The sequence below is a fragment of the Micromys minutus genome (assembly GCF_963924665.1).
Source record: "Micromys minutus genome assembly, chromosome: X".
Taxonomy (NCBI): Eukaryota; Metazoa; Chordata; class Mammalia; order Rodentia; family Muridae; genus Micromys; species Micromys minutus.
In genome coordinates this window covers 103,609,594-103,632,679 of record NC_137970.1, presented here as the reverse complement: position 1 = coordinate 103,632,679, position 23,086 = coordinate 103,609,594, and the positions used below count along the sequence as shown (strand labels likewise).

The window sequence follows — 23,086 nt, the reverse complement described above, 5'->3', positions numbered from 1 at the left end:
CTCTCCTTGATTGGAGACCATGCACACATTGACGGGCAACCAACAACATATGCTTTTCGTAAGAGGAACTAAAAGCATCAACTAGATAGCATGGGAGTCTTTTGAACGTCTGCCAATTATTGGAAACAAATTCAGCAAAGGAATAAAATATAGCATTCAATGTCTTAACCTTTCTAGTCGCCTTCTTAGGACTTGGTCTCTAATTTGATTTTTGGTTATTCTGATACAATGTTGACTTACTAAGTGGCTTTTAGTGCTTGACCAGATCAGACTTGATTTTATTGAGAACCTAAGTGCTAACAAATACTCCACCAAGGAACCTGCTCACACTTCTCATTTGGTTCTGATTCCCTTAGATTCCTTGAACCATCTGCAGTCATATTATTCTCCGAAGAGGGTGCACTTGATTGCCATTTTGCTCTCAGTATGACACCTATCAATGTAGCTCTAATCCGTGATACGAAGTGGCTGACTTTAGAAGTCTGTAGAGAATTTCAGAGAGGAACCTGCTCTCGAGCTGACTCAGAGTGCAGGTTTGCCCATCCGCCAAGAGTTTGCCATGTGGAAAATGGCCGAGTGGTGGCCTGTTTTGATTCACTAAAGGTGAGTGCCATGTGTATGCACATAATTGCTTCAATGTGTTGGTTTCTAGATATTTGAAAAGAAGATGTGCTAGATAAGAATAAAAGTAATAATAGCATTATAAAATTATGTATTATTTGGCTTAAGACAAGGCATACCCTTTTCTGTGCGCTGAACTCAGCCAGTTGAAGGCTCATTATTCGAAAGTCAACTTATCAAGACAGATATACTTGTAAAATGAAAACTCAGGAATTTTTGTAGGACTGAGGTATTGTAAACTTGCTGAAGTTTAAGCAGGTTCTCTATATGTATCTCTGTCTGGTCTGTAACTTGCTATGTAGACCAGGCTGGCCTTGAATTTGTAGTAACCCTTCTGCCTCTGCCTTCTGAGTACTGGGCTTGAAGGCATTTACTACCGCACCTGCCTAATTTACCATCTCATAAGATTTTAATTTTATATAGAATGTAGACTTTGAAAATGTATTAGAATTATTCATTTTGTTTTATCTATGAATGTTTTGCCTACTTGTGTATATGAACAATATATGCATTCTCGATACCCACTGGAGGTCAGAAGAAGGCATCAGATTCCCCAGAACCAGAGTTCCTGATGGTTATGAGCCACATTGCAGGTTCTTGAAATCAAACCTGGATCCTCTACAAGAGCAACAAGTGTTCTTAATTACTGAGCCATTTTTCCAGCTCAGAGAACTTATGACTTTCAATGCAGTGACCAAAATTCTCATGTAACAGAAGAACCTTTTGATGAATTATCTTATAAATGTGTGTGCATAGCTTGTTTTGCATATTAGTAAGATATAAATGCTGTAGAAGCCCAGTTACCAGTCAGACAGAGCACCTAAGTTAAGACACCACTGTTCAGGAAGATTAGGCATAGTTATAAAACTAACTTCACCGATGTCTCTTCTTGAACACACAACTGAGAACTTCTAATTTCTAAGTATCAAGAAAGTCTTGCCACGGTTTGTCAAGCTTAAGTAGAGCAAAATATGAGGCCAGGTGAGGTGCTTTATACATCAGGACATAAATGATTATGTACCATGAGAATGTTTTTATTCATAGTCACCTTAATGTAAGGGAAAGAATATCCAAATTACACCAGTGAAGAAAAAAAACATGGATAGATTCTTGGTTTAATTAATAGATTTGCTATCATGAATTTGAAATGAATTTTGAATTTTTTTGAAATTACAAGCAAATGAAATAGGTTTAGCAATAATTTTCTAAAATTTTGTGACATTATGTTAATGTCAAAATGATCAACTTCAACATTTTCAGTGCTTGCTGCTACATTGGCTTATTTATATCATATATAATCAATACAAGGCCCATGGGTCATTCTAGTTCAGTGTCTTAGTTAATCTGTTGTTTGAATGCAAAATATATTGGTGCTCAGAACGTTAGATTTTGGAGCTTTTTAGTTTTTCAAGTTGGGGATGTTCAACTTAAACTTACCTAGTTTTGCTTATTTCTTAGTTGCTAGTTTTCCATGTGGACCATTCCAGTTCAGTAATGGAATCTCATTATGGCAAAACAAAGGGTAGGACTAACATTGAGAAACCCTGAACTGCTTTTATTTGAAGCAGATCTAATAACTAAATGGTTTTGTTTTGTTTTGGCTAAGCCTGGTGGCACACAACTTTTATCTCCAGAATTCAGTGGGCAGAAGCATGTGAATCTATGTTCAATTCAAAGCCAGCCTGCATAGCAAGTTTCAGGCCAGCTAGGGCAACATAATGAGAACCTCTCTCTCAAAAAATAGACATTTCTTCATTATTTACTTCATGCTGTATCTACAGTCATTTTCTGTGTGTTAGTTTCAGTTTATTGGGACAGGACAGGGTGTGTCTTGAGGCTAAAATGATCACTGAGTTACTTAAGTCGGGCATCTTTCACCCAGGCATTGCACTAGGCCCTTTTTCATCTTGCTTCTGGAGATCTGTAATCCAGTTCCAGACCCACTAATCTGATCTTTCAGATCCTTTGTCTCTCAAACCTTGAGTTCCTTTGTCTTTAATAAATGCGTAATACCTTCACTACCCGGCTTTCACAATATCTGCAGAGACTCCAAAGGGACAGCACAAACAAGAAACAAAATGTATAAGTACGAAGTGAGTCAAAGATAAGGTTAAATTCTTCCAGTTAATGGAGTGTTTGCTTTGGGAGCTATTAAAAAGGCTTCCATTTATGTAGACTTCATTACTTAATGCTGCAAGTTCATGTGCCCAAATCCATTGGGGTGAGGGTGATTTCAGTTCTACAATGTACATATATCAATATTCTGTGGTTTGGTCTGAAGATTCTGTCTTTGTAGGTATCATAGAATGAGAGAGATGCATGATCTCCATGGTCTTTTATAAACTTCAGGTCAGTGTTTCTATTAAAGGCAAAAGAATGCTTACCATAAAGTAAACACATTGAGGACAATAATAAGAGTAAATCGCTTAATTATTTTTATATGCTGTATTCTCCTCTGGATCCATTGCTCTTAAATTCAGAAATTGTGTGAATGTCTTGATGACCAGTCAGACTAAATAATGATTTACATAATTGCTACAGTTTCTATTTATTTTCATGAAAATCAAATATTTCAAATGTACAGAGCCATTTATATAATTATATAATTTGCTATTTAGATAGCACATTCATCAGAGTCCCATGTCTATGTAAAAGCTTTGCATTCTTTTCTTTGTATTGCTTCTCATCCAAGATATGCATGAAAGCTCTACTGAGATCAGGGTAATTGACCTACACTGATTGTACTCCTATCATATGCACAACATAGGGAACATGCCTTAATTATTGCCAACACATTCGTTGTGTATAATTGAAGCGCAATTGAATTGATCTGTGTACTGTTTTTTTCACCAGTGCTTCAATAAGCAATCATTTGGTGATTTGTAGGTTGTGGGTTGTTTTTTAGTCACACATGCATGATCGCATATGTGTGTGTGTGTGTGCATGCTTGTCCTGTGCATATGTGTGTCTATATGTGTGTGAGTGTATTCCATTAGTAGTAGCTACTCAGATGATGGTTCTTTGCCTACATTATAGGTACAATAGACACTGTCCTATTCTCCCCTCATAATGAGGGGGAGTCATGAAAATAAGAAGGATAATCAGAAAGGATTTATTGTGCGCTGAAGGGCAGCACCGATAACCATATGAATGCTGCACCATTTTCAAATAGGGATCTAGTTTCTGATGCCTGTAAATGAATTCTCGGCTACACAGAAGAGTCTCGTGTCTTGTTACTATGCAGCTGTTTTTGACTCAGTTGCCTTGTCTTCTTAGTACATTTATTTCAAACTTCCCTTTAGCATTCTTTAACCCATTCTATACTGATTCCTTGGCATCATGTGCTGTCCTTGATTTAGATTGGCATTTAACAAAAGATCATATGTCTGTGGTTGTTTTCATAGCCACCTGCTTACTCTGCATCAAAAATATCAGGCATATCTTCAACCTCCCACTCTATTCTTGAACACCTACCTGCTATACTACAAATACATAAAGGCAACAAGTGTTGCATTACAGCACATTGACAGAAATCATATCTGCCTCTCCTGGACAGTACTTTGGAAGGTTTTGTAACAACCATTTGTTAGTTAAGCCAAAGAACAGTCATGGTCAGAGGATAATTATGTTAATTCATATATATTCTTAAATGACAGGAATCGGGACAGTAATATACATAAAAGACCTCTAATGTCATCCCACTTTAAGCACAATGATACTGTGAAAAATAAAGTATATGAATATAAATATTCTTGTAGGTAATAATTGGCTATAGGAATCATATGTTCTATATTTAGAGCCACTAATCACAATGATTTTCAGTAACTTATGACCTAAGTGTCTGGGAGCTGAGGCTGTAGTACAGCAGTCGTTTGCCCAGCATAGTCAAGGCCCTGAGTCTGATCTCCAGCCCCCCACCAACACACAAAAAGACTATTTTGACTGTATTACCTGCTCATGCACGTTTGCTTAGTTACAGCCTGCCAGATGTCAGACTGTTGGCATTAACCCCAAGGATTACACAAAGTGTAGTACCATTTATGAACTCCAGCAGAAAGGTGTGCTTGCACTATAAAGCCTGTCTTCCTGAGAGTCATGAAAAATAATACTTTACTTAAAAATATCTTGGATCCTACGCTTAAAAGGAATATACCTTAATTTATATATTCTTTTGAGGAACACGTTTTAAAAATCTCATTTGATTGAAAAACAGATTCTTGATCAGCACCCAAGCAGCCTCAGCTTATTTGAACTTTTTGTTTGAAATAAATTTAGATTGAGGAAGAAGTTGCAGAAATAGTGGAAACAGACTCTGTGTACTCTTCAGCAGATTCCCCTAAGTGTCAGCAGCTTACAGCCCACTAATGAGCACTAAGCAAAGCTCCTAAGGAAGGGACTTGACTTCTATTCTTTGGTTCCCAAAGGCTTGACAGTTCAGGCAATTCGTTTAAAGAACTTGTGTGTCCATAGAATTGAAAACGAAACTAGGAAATAAGGAATTTTGACTGCTTAAAAACTATTCAGTTAGAAACCTTTGCCATTTATATATGAGGAGACTGAAGAATTAGTAAGAGAAAAATAACTTTCCAAGATCACTACAAAGTTGTGTAGAAGAGCTTGACAACTTGAGTTTTTATTACAACCGAGAGGAAACAGAGAGAAAATATCAGTGGGTATTTAAATTAAAGTTTATGGTCCATGCTTAGTTCTTTTTCTGGGGTTATGTGTTAAGACAGGATCTTAGAAGCAGCCAAGACTACAATTTAATTCTCACCAATTCTCCTGACTCAGTCTCCCAAGTGCTGAGATTACTGACATGAGCCATAGTGCCTGACTAATACTCTTGGTTTATTGATAATCATTTAGACTATTTGCCCTCAAATATAAAGCAGAAAGGAGATACCGTTGGTTAGTTAGAATGTGATCTAAGATTACGCTGATAATTTTCACAGTTCCCAAACATCAGAACACTGAGTTGTCTCTGTCCATTCTTTTTCCGAAACCCTGCATTGTTGGATTAGTAAACCAGACTGCTAGCTGATTTTTCATTATACACTCTGATGTTATTATGTACTTATTAGTATAGTGCATTGGCTAGATGGTGATATCTGTCATCCGTCACCTTGAAAGAGTCTAGTAGCTGTTTATCCTCAAAAAGGAATAAAAAAAAACTTGAACTCTAATTGACTTTACCTAAAATGTCGTTTTATAGGACCATAGTTCAAAGTCATTTCTCTCCCACCTTGGAGCCAAGTTATAATTGGGCACCTAGTGATATATAACTCAGGATGGTGTCAGGAATGTATTTAATAATTGCAATTTTGATTATACCATTTCCATGTGATAGGAGACACTTGAAAATCTGCAATTAAACTGTGTGTATTATGTCAGCTCTTCACTTATGAAGAAACTCTTCCATATTAGGGTAATATGGAAATGATCTTGTTTATGTTAGCATAGCTATAAGAAGTTATTGAAAATACTGTCCTTTTCTAAACTATAATTGTGTGAACTGTGGGTACCTGGTATTTATGTACTTTTGGAACTTGGAGGTAGATTTTTAGGAACATGTGTTTCCGTGTTTTTATTCCTTTTCTTGCATCTTTATTGGATATTTTATATATTTACATTTCAGATGTTATCCCCTTTGCCGGTTCCCCCTCCCATCTCCCCTTCTGCAGCTTCTATAAGGATCTCCCTCTCCCACTACCCCCTCCCACCTCACCACCCTGGAATTTCCCTACACTGGGGAAACAAGTCTTCACAGGACCAAGGGCTTCCCCTCCCATTGATGCCAGATAAGGCCATCCTCTGCTGCATATGCAGCTGGAGCCATGGGTCCTTCCGTCCGTGTGTACTTATTGGTAGGTGGTTTAGTCCCTGGGATCTCTGGAGAGTCTGGTTGGTTGATATTGTTGTTCTTCCTGTGGGCTTGCAAACCCCTTCAGCTCCTTCAGTCCTTTCTCTAGCTTCTCTGTTGAGGTTCCCTCTGTTCAGTCCAATGGTTGGATGAAAGCATCCTCATCTGTATCAGTAAGGCTCTAGCAGAGCCTCTCAGGAGACTAGTGTTTGGATTCCTATGCTAAGTTACTTTACCCAAGGTCAAGTGCACTGCCAGATATAATTATCCATACACTTAAGTTCTGCTTTTTTGTTGTCTTGACATTACTTTCTTTAAAAAGTCGGTAAATGATTCCATTTTTGTCAATGTTTTATTTTCTAAATGATCTCCCCTATCTGGAATTAACCACACGGTCACTAGGAATAGACTAAATCATCTATATATTTTATGCTACATTTGTGTAGTATTATTTACTGTCATGTGTAATCTGTTACTTGGCTAAAGAACATATGGCTATAGGGTACATCATTAGAAAGTTTTTCAGCTATGACTGTGTCAGAATCATTTAATAAATGCATCTATGCCTTCAACTGTATGTATCATAAATGGACATTATTTCTCCATGAAATTTATTTTTGACACACTAGAAGTTGGTATAAGAATTACCCATATTCTTTTGGGTAAACATAGACAGTGTGGATGGTTTCCAAACTGTGAAATGGTCCCTAAGTTTGAAAGCCCACTGTAATATAACTGTGTTAAACACAACAAATTCCCTAGACCAAGACATATCTTGTGTGCCAGCTACAGTTTGCTGATAAACTGTGCAGTAGCAATATTCTAAATTTTCTACATACAAAAATGTACAGAATATGTTGTTGCCTTTTTGCATTGCTGGGGATGGAATTGAAAGGTCGAGTGTCTGCTAGCTACCAGCTTTACTGGTGAGCTGTTTTTGTAGCCCATGTTTTCTATTGCTTTGTTTTGTGGCAGAGTCTCACGGGTATTCCTGAGTGGCCTCTAAGTCAGAGCCCTCCTTCCTTAGGCTTTCCAAATGCTGGGAATACAGGTGTGCAACCCAGTTTAGGGCTTCAGAGAACTTTTTCCTTTGTGATTTCACAACTCTTTATCTAGCATTGTGTTATGCCCTGAAATACACTGTGTGGACAGCATTGTACTATCCCTGACTCAGAGATGAGCTTGTTTTAAGACTACGTTGTCACTTTGTCCTCATACCTTTGCTCACGTGCCTATTTGTAAACGGTAGTGTCACTGACATAACAATTTGAGGATCTCTAACATCTTCTGGAACACTGTGTTCTTGCTTTAAACATTTCAAAATAGCTAATGGTAGTTGTTTTTCTTTCGTGAATGTTTATGCTCATCACCTATGTGAACTTGCATTTTTTTTTTTCTAGCTTCTCAGATAGCATAGTTTGTAGATCTTGCAAATTCTTGGTTTCTTTCTTTTTTATAGCCAAGAAAGTACCTTATAGGGAGAGACGTTCAAAGGTATGGGGCTGCAGTTCAGCAATAAGGCACATGTTTTCCACATGGAGGATCCCAAGTTCCGTTCCCAGCACAGAGAATCACTCAAACAAACAAACAAAAAAAGCTTTGGAAACAAATTCAGTTGTAAATGTAACAGAAACACACGAAAACCATGGATATTTTCAATCTGCTGGCCAGTACTTTGGAGGACTCTTTGTGGTTTTTTGCCAGAATTTGTATAAAAGTCAAGGGTTATTTAATGCTAAACATCATGTTATTTCCATTAGAAGTTCTATACGAATTCAATTCCCAAAGACATGATTTGTTTAACAAACATTTATTGAAACATCTTACTTATTAGGCACTGATTGGGCTCAGTACACAATATTATGGAAGACTTAACTCCTATTCGACCTCTTAGTATAAGGCTGCTTTGTCATATGTCATAAGCCATGAATTATTTCACAGATAAAAGAGTCCACAGGAAGGGCAGGACTGGAATTATGTCCAGCTGTAGAGGTTAAAGACACAGACGTGGAAGAAGTGGGATGCCGCTGTGTCTGAGAGTGAAGCATTACGTTTGGACGGGCTGGAGCACAGAGCTTACGCGCTGGAGAGGAGTAGGCTTAAAATTCAGTGAGGCAGATGGAGAATGTCATTCTATGGGTCAAGGGATTGTCTAGCATGCATAAGGCTCTGGGTTCTGTGTGCAGTTCACACGGAGACAGCACGGAGTTAAGATACTAAGCTTTATTTTGTAGCTGTGAGAAATCCAGGGTACTTTTTAAATGGGGTGTGTGTGTGTGTGTGTGTGTGTGTGTGTGTGTGTGTGTGTGTGTGTGTGTGTGTATTTGAATCATGTTATGGCAGTGATAAGAGAATGTCATCGTGGGTGAAACCATTTGGGTGCCTATTTAGCAATCTGTTGTAGCCTCTTATGTCGTGTGTTCAGTTTGAAATTAGATTGCTTGCACTAATTTGCAGTTACTAACTCTTTTAAAAGTGAAGACTTGATTGAATAACATTGGATTATCACACTAATATTTTAACATAATATTCAGTGATAACCATTTAGGAAACTTTTTAGACTGGGGCTCTAGTAGGATTTCTTTGTAGATAGGACTACTAGCTACACTTGCAAATTGGGTTCAATTTCCAGTATTCACAACCTTCTGTAATTCCAGTTCCAGGGGATCTGACACCCTCAGCTGTCCTTTGTAAAGTACCAGGTACAAATGTGCTGCACAGACAACACTTCCATACAGAACAAAATAAGGAAGGATTTTTTTTTTAATGTTTGGATAGCTAGCTTTCTTTTTAATCTCAATCAGGAGGGTGCTGTACAAATGCTAAGTACATTAAAGGTTGAATTTTCATCATAGACATCATTTAATAGCTTTTCTTTTCTTTTTTTCCCTTGAACTTCATATAGTCTATGAGTTGTTTCTGGGGTGTTCAGAGCTTTCTGGGGTTAGTATCCCAAGGAAGGAATTTTTAATTAAAGAAAATTAGAGTGGTAAATAGATGCATGGTTGAATTGCCAAGGTGTTTATTCTGAAAGCATGAAGACCCTAGTTGGGATACCCAGTGCCCACATAAAAGCCACACGCATATGCTTGTAATCCCAGGACTGGAGAATGGGTGATCTCTGAGGCTTGCTGCCCATCTAACCTACCATAGTTGGTGGATTCCAAATTCAGTGAGGATCCTTTCATTAAACACACACACACACACACACACACACACACACACACACTATAGGAGGACACTTAACATCAATACCTGCCCTTTACATACTTACATACGCATGTGCATCCTTTTAAATTTGTGCATACATGTACCACACATAAACACACACACACACACACACACACACACCACATATTTTAGACTGGCTGTAGTGGTACACATTGAAAGCTTGAGAAAGAAGGATCATGAGTTTGAGGCCCACCTAAGGTACCTACTGATATTCCATCTCAAAAAAAGAAAGGCCAAAATGTGGAAGCCTCAGTCCTTAGGGGGCAAAAAAACCAACAAGTGTATACAACCCTGTCAGAGTGGGGTGCACTCTAGACCTTAAATCATTAATAACTCAAGAGCTAAGAAGATAGCCTTGTGGCAATTTTTGGTATTTAAGAATCATTATGTCTAATCTATACACACCAAGAAAACATTGACTATTTCCATGTTACATTTTGTTGTACATGTACTTTATGCTTATTGTAGCTAATAATGTTTCAATGCACACTATCAAACCTTTAAAAAAATCAAGTACTAACAAAAATATATTCATATACTTTTATGCAAAAATGCTTTTAAAAATCTGTACATGTATCTCTCCCTTTTTAAAAAATAAAGTTGTAAGAAAATATATATATATATAATTCAAAGTTTAAGTGAGGCTTTAGAAAAAGTCCCTCATTCTATTATTTTATTTGTTTTGCATTAGATACTGCCTTACTATTATAACTTTTTATGACTAGTAAATTATGATGCCTTTAAAAGCACCTGTTCAGTGAAACAGACATCTTATTGATGAAACTTTTATAAAATCATCATCAACTTTCTTCACTCAGTGACATTTAGCCAAGATTTGAAGGCTAATAAACTGCAGATTTGTGCAAATGGAATTGTATCCCTCAGAATCATAGGCCTGTTCGTTATCCAAATGTTGTTGGATATTCTAGAAATGTACCTTCAGTGTTTTTCTGTCTGGCTACCATTAACTATTATTTTTAAATAATTTGTGTGAAGAATCTAGTAAAATTTAAACATAACTTCATATTAAAATGTTTGTTTTTTTATTAGACATTTTTAATTTCTAATTTTATTGTATATTCTGTGTATTGACATTTCAAATGTTATCCCCTTCCCCTCACCTACTCCTCTCCTCTTGATTCCATGAAGGTGCTCCCTCTCCCCACCACCCTCTCCCACCTCAGCTCCTTGGCATTCCCCTACACTGGGAAAACATGCCTTCACTGGACCAAAGGCCTCTCCTCCCATTGATGCCAGAGAATGCCATCCTCTGCTACATATGCAACTGGAGCCATATTAAAATGTTTAGAATTGGATTTAATTGCACAAGGTATTAGAATCATGATTAATGATAATGAGATCATTCTTATTTCTTGGAGTCTGAACATAAAGGCAATGAAAATTTCTAATACAGAAAATCCATGCAAATACTTTTTTAAAATCCCCAATAACTACAATTTAGTAGAAAGACCCTGCTTTGAAAAGAAATAGCAAAATACTAAGAGTGTGGTCTGAAAATATAGTTTTATGGATGGTATCTAGGCAGGCGTGTGAGTTATAGCTTTGAACGTTTTTAAGTTGGTACAATCTCTTGCACTTTCCCCATGTTTATAACCAATCCTGGATAGCAATGTCCAGTATTCAAAAGAGAATATTCTGAGCCCTGTGAAATCCTCAGTAACCCAGATATGAGCCAGTTTAGGCAGCTGACTCTGCTTTCTTTCAAAAGCAGGAAAGATAAGGTGAATGTAGTGTCAGTGTCTGTGATCCCTTCTGTGGCTATATAATCAGTTCCTGTCCAGCCTGGGCTACATAAGACCCTGTCACAAAACATACAAATAACAGCAAAAGGACATACAGAATCAAGTTCCTAGAATATTTTTAAAAAATATTTCAACAAAGAAGAAAATACGTGATTTAAAGTATTTAGTAGCATGTAGCTAAGGTCAGCCTTGACAATGAATTCCATAACTATGATTTGAATGTGCTAATGGAAAACTGACCTGTCAAAAGAATCAAGGCTTTTTTTCTTCAAATTGCATGCCTTGTTTTGATGGCACATGACATCTATTCCATGTTATGAGTGATAGGTCAGGGAAATCCCAAGTCTCTCTATCAAACTCGTTCTTCTTCCTTCTCAGCTACCCAAAGTCATCAGGGTCACCTTTGTTATCTCTGCTGTGTTCCCATTCCCTCAATAGGCTTCAAGTCCTAGAGTCCCCTCTGCCTTTCTTAGGCTCTGCAACTTGAGGCTGACCTTACATGATAGGTGCTTATCACTGAATTGTTTCCTGGATATGTTACCTAAAAGCTCTGTCTTACATTCAGGGCCCAGTCATGAACTTTACTGTAGATTTGGGGTATTTGATATAATTATCAAATTTTAAAAGAATATCCTGTCATCCCTACTGCGTCGAACTTACTCTTCAGGCCTAATGTAATGGTCCTACTGGGATAAAAAAAAACAACCTCTCTTCTAAGTTACTTTTAAAAGTGTTGGATGAATGTAGCTGTATGACTAGAAATAGAGCATGTCAGCAGGGGAAGAGTCCAGTTCTGTGTCGGAGTTGCAGTTTTGTCAGCTTGTGAAGCTCCCAGATGGATTCCTTTAGATGTGGTACTGTACTGTGAACAGTCCAGTACTGAAAACTAGAGATCTCTGTTTAAAGATCAGTTTCCAGTGATACAATTTCATTTATACACAAATCACGTCATATTGTGTTCCATACATTCAGTACAAGTATTTTTCAGTCCAAAGTAGAAGTAAAGAAGAAATGGAGTAAGTGCCAATGCAACTAATCTTAATATAAAATGGCAAAAGAAAAATAGGTGCAACTTGTCAGATGGCTGTTGGTGTTTTCTTTATTGTGTGAAAGAAGGTGACTGAGAATATAATGCAGCCATAGGCTGTTTAAGGCTCTTAGTGCTTTATCCAGCACTACGTGGGAGAGGGGATGGTGTGTGTGTGTGTGTGTGTGTGTGTGTGTGTGCGCGCGCATGTGGAAGAGGGGATGGTGTGTGTGTGTGCATGTGGGAGAGGAGATGGTGTGTGTGTGTGCATGTTGGAGAGGAGATGGTGTGTGTGTGTGTGTGTGTGTGTGCGCGTGAGTGCGTGCAGGTATGCATGTTCACATGCCTCTATCTCTCTCTGACTTACTGCCTAGAGACAGGGTCTTTTCTTGAACCAGAAGGGAGCAGTTTCAGCTGGACTGGCCAGCCAGGGAGCTCTCAAAATCTTTGTGTCACTAAGGTTACAGGTGAACTTTGTATCTAGTGCTTGCTTTGAAAGTAAGGAATCTGCAGATCCTCAGCTTCAGATTATCCATATTGAGACACCAAAGTCAGCATTGGGTTGTTTGTTTTGGGGTAAAAGCATTTTCTTGCTTTTACCTCATATTTTCCAGATATGTGTTTCTGGGGGATGAAGAGAAGGAGTAATGTTTTCAAATGGCTAGGGCTTCTGCAGCCAGTGAAGGTATGAATTTAAGGCAAACTTGGGGGAGGTTTTGTTTTTTTAGTTCCATTTGAGTCCTTAGCAAACATTCAGAAAAACACTCCAGCAAAGCTTGTAGAGCAAATATACTCACCATGAAACCAGTGCTCTCATGTACTTACTTGCCATTATACCTAATAGCCCTATTTTTGTAATCAGAAGATGAATTCATTTCCTAGTGACATTGAAAAGCCTCATTTTTCATTTTAGTGATCTACAGTGGCTTCCATATATATTACTGATGGCAGAGTCATGGAGGAAAATGGGCAACTCTTCACTGTGGCCTTTTAGAAACAAAATTAGCATCAGCAGGAAAAGATGCTTAGTAAAGAGCTAACTCTAGTGTTTGGTAAGTAGAGCAGTATTCCCTGAGGGCAGAGGTTCACAGAAGTATTGTGGCAGACACTATCTGGGCACTCAATGTATGTTCATTTGCTGTGTCCCACACCTGCCAAAGAAGACAATCAAAGGGTAGATGTGGCCTTTTGTTTGCAAGAAACCCTCTAGTGATTCTGATGGACACAAATATTTGAAAGGCTTTAGTTTAGAGGGGAAAAAATGAAACAATTCAAGATAATGTTTCTATGCTGCAGAATCTTTACAACTGTGCATTGTTCTTCCTAGTGCTTTATAACCAGACATTTCTTAATACTCTTTGATCATAGAACATTATTTTTGTGGATCATATAGAAAATTCCTGTGGAATGTTGTGTAGGTGATTAGCCAAGAAGCATACTGGTGGATAAATATGTGAAGCTGAAATGAAGGGAAATGATCTTTCATAATGCTTTAGAGAGGTTAGTGAATTTCTGTATCTTCAAAGCTCTGTTGTCAGTATTGTGAAACATGCAAAATACAAAGTTTTATACGCAGCAAATGTGAGGACAAAATTGGTGTATTTGTTTTATTTGTGTGCGTTTATTACATACAATATATGCATGTGTGTTTTTTTTTATTTTTATTAGTCAATTTAGCTTCCAAAAGGTTGGCTTGTTGATAGGAAAAAAATGGAAAATGAACTGACTCCTTTCTAACCAGATTTAAAATGAGACTCAACTTTTATGCTTTCCCTACTTTGTATAATATCTAAAATCCCTTTGCTGTACATAATCATTGGTATTTTAACAATTAGCATCTTCTTTTACAATCTGTTCTTTTGGGGGGTACAAAGAATTTTATTTGAGCAAAACACACACACATATATATATAATATATATTCATCAAACTACCCTCATTACCTCCCCCCAATCCCTTCCTATCCCTCTACCATTCCCTCCCAATTGTATTCTTCTTATTTACTATTATTATACCATCTGCTCATTGATTCATTCTTCACAATAACCATAAACCACTGAGGACTTGTCTGATTCTGTATCTTTTTAATACATTAATAAATGAAATATGATATTGATCACAACAATGCTAGAACAGCTGTATCAGTCAAAGACAGTGGGCATGTTGTCCCAATGTAGGAGAATGACAAGGCAATGGGTGGAGAGGGTGATCAGAAGGAAGTGCACCTTTCTGAAGGCAACTGGAGGGAGAGGGGGGATGGGAGCAAGGCAGGGTAAAGGGATAACATCTGAAATGTAAATACAGAGTATCTAATAAAAAGAGAAAAAAGACAGTGGTTTTTGTTCTATGCTTTTTTGCATAAGAAAGTTGATTTTGATATATTAGGATATGAATATGAATTTCTGCTGTGTTAATTTTCAGAAATATTGTTTATTCTGTTTTCTGAGTACTGGGACTAGAATCTGGAGCCTTTGGCAGGCTGGCAAGTGTTCTACCAGTGAGGTGCATGCTAGCTTTTCTTACTGATAAATCATAATGTAGGATAGTTAGAATGCTCGGAGAATAGTCTCTTAAGTGCTAGTTTGTTGACTGTTGAAGAGGAGAGAGCAGAGGTTGTTTGGAGTGATGTAGAATGAGAGTAACTTGTGACTCTGTACCTTCATCATCTGCTCCTTTTTTTACTAAAGGGCTTAATAGTGACATCCAGTTCTCATAGAAGAGATATCAGTTTTTAATATTATGTTAAATTATTTGTCTAGGCACATTTGATTTATTTTACTCATTTAATCAGGAATTATATAGAGTATAATGCAGTACTTCCAATAGAAAACTAAAATGGTACAAATAGCTGTAATTTGTTAGACTATTTTTGGCTAATTGTAAGCAAGTATTTTAGTTTTATTTAAAAAAATAATAATACATTTTAGATATGCTATTATTTTATTTTTCAAAGCATAATCCATTGTACCCACTCCCTATAGTCTTTCAAGGAACCTATAAAGTGTATGTGATTAGGAATTACTTGTAGAAAACATTGATTAACAGACTTTCAATTACAAATCTAGTACACTTGGATTCCACTTTAGTGTTCTTTCCAGAATCTGCATTTATGTTAAAATGCATTTCTTCTTTGTTTAGTAAAACTGTTTGGAGGATGACTAGTCTGTTAGTCAGGTTTCTGTTGCTATGACAAAATACCTGAAAAGAAGAAATTGAGTATTTTGTCTACAGTTTCTACGGTTTTGTCTGCTATCTGTCCTGAGATCTGTGTAGTCAGTTGTTCCGCCACGTACATGTCATCAGCAAATGTCTATAGCACCTTATGTCTTAAAAGTTATGGAAAAGAACTAAAGGACAAATTGAAGAGTTGAGGTGTGTACATAACTGATATATTTCCATGACGTAGCTGCCTATTCATTTATACTTGAAAATCACAACGTTCATGGAACTGAGCTTTAGGTGGGGAAGGAAGGCTTTCGTGAGATGGTATGCATGGACTGTGTTTGCGTTGTCCTCTGCCTCTGTTCTGAGAGGCATGGAATACAGCAAGAGGACAGTCTGTACTGTTCTGTTCAAAACAAGGTTGAACTTTTGTCCCTTCTTGAGTTTTTCTCCAAACTTTATCACTGATAATGTCGATGCTGTAACACTCAAACCCTTGTGATCAGAAAGCCTGTTCCAGAATGAAAACACTGGTTTTTGTTTTAGCTTCTTCCGATAGGATGATAAGAATGGTCACCAAATGTCATTTTTTCTCCATTGGTACTTTCTCAGTAGGGTTTTGCTGTGCTCTTCTTTTGCTGGGTCTCAGTGGTCAGGGCTCAAGCTTCCTTGACCTAGCTCCTGAAAATTTAACATTGTTCTCCCAACTCTGTAGAAGCCTCAAACTTTTGTCAAAAGAATCATTCCACTTCCCTACAGATAAAAGACTTTCTTTTTTGTTTCAGTGACTAGCTAGTTGTTGCATGTTTTCCTGTCTCTTCTCTTTTAAACCAGTGTGTGTGCTTATGTGTGTGTATGTATGTGTGTGATTTGGATGCACACATGCATGTATAAATGGAGGCCAGAAGTTAATGTCCAATGTCTTCCTCTACTATTCTCACCTTCACTTTGAGGCAGATTTTTTTCTTTCTTTTTCTCTTTTCTTTGTTTCTTTCTTTTTTTTTCTGAACCTGGCATGCATGCTTTGAAAGAGATTATAGTGGTTATAAAACAACGAGTTTCCTTTTGACATTTTCATAAATATATATTGTTGTGCTTTTTATTCACTTCCTCCCTCAGGCCTATCCTATTCTCCTTCTCCCTGCTGACCCCCTTTGCTCCCTCAGATAGTCCTTCCATCTACTTCCGGGTCACCTATACACTTTGCACTCTCTGGTTTCCCTTTGTTCCTCCCTTTATTGATCTCCTCCTTCCCTATCATGGTCGTTTCTCAAAGGAAGAAATTAAATAACCAATAATTGTTTGAAAAATTGTTCAACTTCTTTGCCATCTATCTGATACACCAGTTAAAATTTCCCTGAGATCACATCTCATCCAGTTCAGGGTTCTTTTTATCAAGGACGGGTGGTGGGATGATGGCAAGAAAGAGGAACAAACTCCTGGCGGCAGACTGAACTGGTGCAGCCATGATTGTATGCAGCAAAACTTCCAACAAACCAAAGTTAAGGCATATACAAAAAGACTCAAGTCGGTATACTATAGGAATACTTGCACACAGATATTTACTGCACTATATGAAAACAAGGTTTTAATTACATTTATTTATATATGTCCTTGTGCACTTGTGTGCTATAGTGTGTGTGTTTCTGTGTGTGTGAGAGAGAGAAAGAGAGAGAGAGAGAGGATTGTAGCATAACTTGCATGAGTCAGTTTTCTTCTATAGTGTGGGTGTCAGCGATCAAACTATGGTCATCAAGTGTGACAGCAAGTACTATTAAACACTAAGACACCTGAGGAAGACTATATTTAACATTCAGTCTATTTATTTTCTAGTCACCCTAAATATTTATGTACTGAATGAAATATCTCTCATTCTACATAATTATAATTAATATCAATTAATATTCAATCCTTGTGGAGATTCAGCTAATAGAACTGTTTGAAGTCATCTATTAAACTATCTTCAGTTTACCTGTACCAAAGTATTAAAAGTCAATAAGGTGTTCTGGTCCTTAGAATCTGACCTGTGGCTAGGAAAAAGCACCTAGGTTGAAGTCCACACTCTTCCCTTTTTATCTCTGTCAGCCTGGACACTTCCTTCCTTTTATATTTCATTTCTCTTCACTAGGAAGAGTCAATGAAATAATGCATGTATAACACTTTGACCAGAGTGTGCTAAATACACAATGAAGGCAGCCATCTGTATTAAGATGGACACATGGTGAAAAATTGCTAACCAACTAGGTGGGGGCATAGACATCCATAATCCCAGTACTCCAAAGCTGAGGCAGGAAGTTTGGGAGTTTCCTGCAGATATGGACACAACACACACACACACACACACACACACACACACACACCAAGTTGGAAGCCAGGCTGACTCCCGAAAATTAAACCAGTTCACATTTTTCTATAAATTCTTCAAATGACTTTTTGCTGGGATGGGATTAGTAGAAAACCTAAACGTGTGTTAACAATAGTCATATAACAAGTAATCCAAGCTAAAACTGAATGCACAGCTTTCCTAGGGCGTCCTCAGTGATAGCATGAATACTTCAGCACTCCCCTGTCCTTAAAGAATCTAGTGTGAAGTAAACGCACTACAAAATGTGAGATGAGATAAGATTTTTAAAATGCTCCAATTGCCTTTAGTAGAAAACTCCACGTATGAGACCGGCGTACTGATGTTTTCACACTACCTGGCTTATTTTACTTTATTGGTTTTATGAAATATTTTCTAGACTGAAATTTGACTTGCCGTATATAGAAAGCATCAACCGATAAACTCATTTAATATTTTCAAAACTTTTATTTTCTAAATTCTATCTTGATTGACAAGGAAGACACAATGTACCTAGAGTAGATTTGTTTTATTTTTATTGTTCTATCTCAAACTGAGGAGTCCACTCAATAAAGTGCAGAATACATTGCAGTGTCGCGTGGTGGCTTCTTTTTCAGTGCCGAATATCAAGTTTTCACATTGTAAGAAGTACCTCATCCTTACAAGTACATAGTCTTTACATAAATCTTCCAGCTTTTTAAGTTACTTTGGGGGTAAAATTGATATATTTTAAATACAGATAATTCATTCTCTATGTTCTTTTCTTTGCTTATTTTTTTTTCCTTGCCTGGGATTTAGAGATACACATCTTTTGGCAATGTTGGTATTTCAAGGTCTTCTCCGTAAGAGCATGAGGCATTTATGGTTGAAGGATTGATTTATTTCAAAACATAAAACTTTCCTTAATCTCTTTATTTTACTTAAACTAATACATGTTCTAGCTCCATTGTTCGTAGATGTCCTTATTTAGGTCTTTGGTAGGAACAGTTTCACCATTGTCAGATATTAAAAGCTCAGCAAAGGCAGAAGGGGAATTGAGTGAGACTGCTGTGTTTACTGAGCTAGCCTTGAAGTGGATCATTTTAGAACACGTTTTTTCAAAAAGTTCCAGCAGGAACTTAGGGCTTTTTGTCGATTCACTCTGTATCTCTGAAACAGGTATCTCTAAATTTGTACAAAATTGAGGAAAGTTAGTGGGTGTTAAGGCAAGACAGAATTCATTCTTTTCTTGTCTACCGAACATAGAAGATAACTGACCTAAGTTTTTCAGACACATTTTGCCGAAAATACCGCTGTATTTAAATATAGTACGCTTGGGTTTGAAGTATTATCTTGAAATTGTATGATACTATAAACTGTCTTAATTCCAGATCTTACATTTTTAAATAAGTCTTAAATGATGGACTTAAACTACTATAGATAAATATGTATGAAATGACTAAGAAAGTGTGACTTAGTTCATGTTGCCAAAGATTTTAGAGGAGGCCCGTGTCACCAAGCAGAAACTTCCTGCTTAGAAACTACGTTTGTTATTAATTGGAGGTGTGATAGGAATTCGAGGAGAATGCTAGTTGTCCTGTGAATACATTTGTCTCTTTCTGAGGTTTGTAACATGATCTCACTCTCACAAACTTAGCAACCTGTAAACATTTCGATACAGTGCTCTTAAAATTCTTTATCTGAAGGAATGTTTATCTTTAGCAAAACAGCTCCTGATTTTTATCTTTATGTCCCTAATTTTAAAATGCAGTAGTAAGCCATCCTCTGTGCTATTATACAGCTTTTGTGTGGCTGGATAGGTGGCTAGATTTTGTGACGTAATTATCAAACTTACTGACAACACACTGAGTCTTGCAAAACTAACTTTTAAAACTCTGAACACTAATTAGCGGTTTTCTCATCTTGTGTTCTTCTTACATGTTTGGAAGATATTTATCTAAATTAAATCCTTGTTTGAAACTTGTATTTCACATAGAGGCAGGAAATTTCATTTTACTAAATAGAAACCCCAATGTTTAAGCATAGCACATAACTCAACCCCATAGGAACCGAGAGAATTGCCAAATACCTTCCTACTTCCTGAGTTTTAGTACAGTGAAAACTCACTTGAGACCCTTAAGTCATGGAAAACCTGGAGTAACTGGCTTGATTCCAGGGGAAAGAACTCCCAGTGTAGAAAAGCCAGTTTGACAGAGGTGACTTGCAGTTCTGGCCTGAAGACGCCTTCACACAAAAGAAAGCCACAGCAGGCTTGGCGGAATTGCTGATAAAGCAAGGACTGGCCTGGGCCTGGCAGGGTGATAGCGGGATGCTGTAAAAACATTCCCATCTCCTTAGCTTTGAAGAGACTCAGTTTAGGCAAAAAGCAAAGCAACAGCAACAAGTACTGCAATGGAGAGTCACTTTTTCAATTTAGGACAGAAGTGAGAAGTAAAAGGGAAATAACAAAGCAACCCTGGGCTACAGTGAGCCTTAAGTTCTAGTTTATCTGCACATGAGGAAGATGATGGTATTTTCACTAGCCCCTCTATAGAGAGACAATAGTGGGTATTTGATGTAGTGTGGCAGTTTTTACTAATTAAACAATGTTGTAAAGTCCTGAGTGAGCAAGGGTGAGCAGATTTCTTTACTGAAGGACGTGTACGTATTTTATATTTTCACTCCCTGAGAAAGCTATATATTGTGTATGCTGCTTCTTCCAACAATTTAGATCAAGACTCCTTGTTTTTGATAATCCTGCTTTGGAGCAATGGCCCGTAGTCCACATCCTAGCAAATGCTAAACTAAATTATTTTCAAGGCTCTGTCATATGTCCATTGATGTATAAAGCTCCCCGGCATAGTATATAATTTCATTCACTTGGAACCTACTAAATCTCAATTTTTTTAATTCTACTCAAAGACTCTGAATCACTAATGAATAAAACTAAATTCAGAACTGTGACTTGCAATGATTCCTAAATTGATTGCCACTTCTGTGATATATATTTATATTCAGCAGTGTGTGCCTGTTACAGCCATCTTCTGGAGTGTATTATTTTGCCCATTAGAATTAGCCCTAGCCTTGACTTTTACTTTGTTTTCATTGTATTATTTTTACGTGTAGGAGTGCTTTGCTTGTATATGTGTTTGCCCATCAAATGCATGCAGTGTCTGTGGAGGCTAGAAAAGGTGTAAGATCCGGGAACTCTAAATAGTTGTGAGTCACCATGTGGGCCGCAGGAATTAAGCCTCTATCCTGTAGAAGAGCAACCAGGGCTCTTAACCACTGAGTCACCCTTCCATCCTTATTTCTTTTAATGTTCTTTTAAAACTTTTAATGTCCATTACTCTTCTGCTTTCTTATATGTCTGTGTGAGGGTATCAGATCCCCTAGAACTGGAGTTACAAACAATTGTGAACCAGAATGTGGTTACTAGGAATCTAACCTGGGTCCTCTAGAAGAGTAGCCAGTGCTGTTAACCGCCGAGCCTTCTCTACAGCCGTTCCCTTTGTTTAATATGAATAAGCAAGCACTGATTGACAGAAAACGCTATTCCAATTTTATGTTTTTGAGTATGTACTTGAATAAATTTTTGTGAGCATATAAAGAAACATGGCATTAATCTCTCAGTTCCCTGGACGTTAATGGATGAGTACTCCACAAACAGGACTGTTTAACCTCTCCCTAGCCCACAAACAGAAAAGCCTTAAAAGCTTGTACCTATAAAAGCCTCATTTTCGTGCTGTGTTTTGTGCGTTCAAAAATTTGTTGTAAAAGTTTGGAGTCCGGCTGGGAGTGCAGCTTGAAAACAGAGCGATCTGCTGGGGATGGACTCCAGACCCAGCTCCAGGAAATAAATAAAAGTGCTCCTTCTCATCTTATCCTAAAGAGGGAGCTCCAACAGGCCTCACAGTCACTTAGATATCCGGGGGGGGGGGGGGGGGGGAGTAAGCATACTGTCATGCCTCTGTGGCTTAGAAGGTGGAGTCTCTGACAAGGGGATTGGTGTGATGCTTGTGGTGGGAGGAGCCACGGAGTGAACAAATTGCCTTCTCCAGCAGTCAACTTCCTCCCCTTTCTTGCAGCTGTTCAGGTAAGCTGGGGCTTAGCATTCCTTCTGGGTGTCTGGTGTGCTGAGCCTGGGCCGATGGGTCCCATAAGACGGAACTTCTCAGGCCCTTTGGTAAGGGGGATAAAATGGGTTTCAGAGGGTTGGACTCTATTTGGCTAGCCTAGAACAGTTGCTGAGAAAGTTACCAGATAAGATCTTGAATATAGCAAGCGTATACTTAGATGGCTTATTTAAAATTCAAAGTAAATTAGGAGTCTTTTAGTTCTGTTTGTTAAATTTCACATCCCTAGGTAGGATTCAGAGCATAAGCCTTAGTGGGGTAAGAAGAGGTACAGGCAGCTGCGGTTCTTTTTGTCCTGGCTTCCTAATGCTGACTGGGGGTGGGGGGTGGGGGGGTCCGGACAAAGAAAGTAAAGTGGCTGTTGTACAGTAGCTACTGCTGGGTAGAGGCAGAGATGCTTTTATATTGTTTCCTTCCTTACAAAGTCTATGTAGTAAGTAGCAGTTTGATTACATGGCTTTAAGTGCTTTTTTTTTTTTTTTTTTTTTTTTTTTTTTTTTTTTTTTTGTGGGTCATACACTAAGTTTTCTGTATTTAATGGCATTTTATGTTAGCTGCCACGTGACGATGAAAGGCAGCTTCTATGAATACTTAGCATCAGAAGTGCTTCTGAATTTGATAACTTGGCACCAATGTGTACCTTAAACTTGGGAGTTTAGTTTGATTCTGTCTAGTTTTAAAAAATGGAGGTGATTCATTCACAAGGAGTTGGTTATTGACAAAGTAAATATCTTATCTAAAGTGATGGAAGGTATTCGGTTAGAGAAGGGGTAGAAACTGTGTGTTTAGTTGGCGGGGCCGGGAGCAGCAGGAGTAGATTCTGGATATCGGTGAGGTCAGCTTGCTCTGCCTGTGGACAAGTTGGTCTTTCACTGTTATTTAGTCTTTCAAAGTTTTCAATGAAGAAATTCAAGCCCGAGATCATTCCAAAGTAACATCTTTCTTTAATGGGAACTAAACTGAGCTTG

At 37.7% G+C, this 23,086-nt stretch overlaps 1 protein-coding gene across 2 annotated transcripts in view; it reads left to right on the top strand.

Moving 5' to 3' along the window:
• Positions 1-426: 426 nt before the first annotated feature.
• Positions 427-23,086, top strand: part of MBNL3 (muscleblind like splicing regulator 3) — a gene marked incomplete at both ends in the record, with an annotated part of 46,394 nt that continues 23,734 nt past the window's right edge. For both annotated transcript variants that reach the window (XM_080909608.1, XM_080909607.1), the window contains one exon: positions 427-603. In XM_080909608.1, the coding sequence (XP_080765734.1) occupies positions 427-603 (177 nt within the window). The remainder of the gene's footprint in view (positions 604-23,086) is intronic.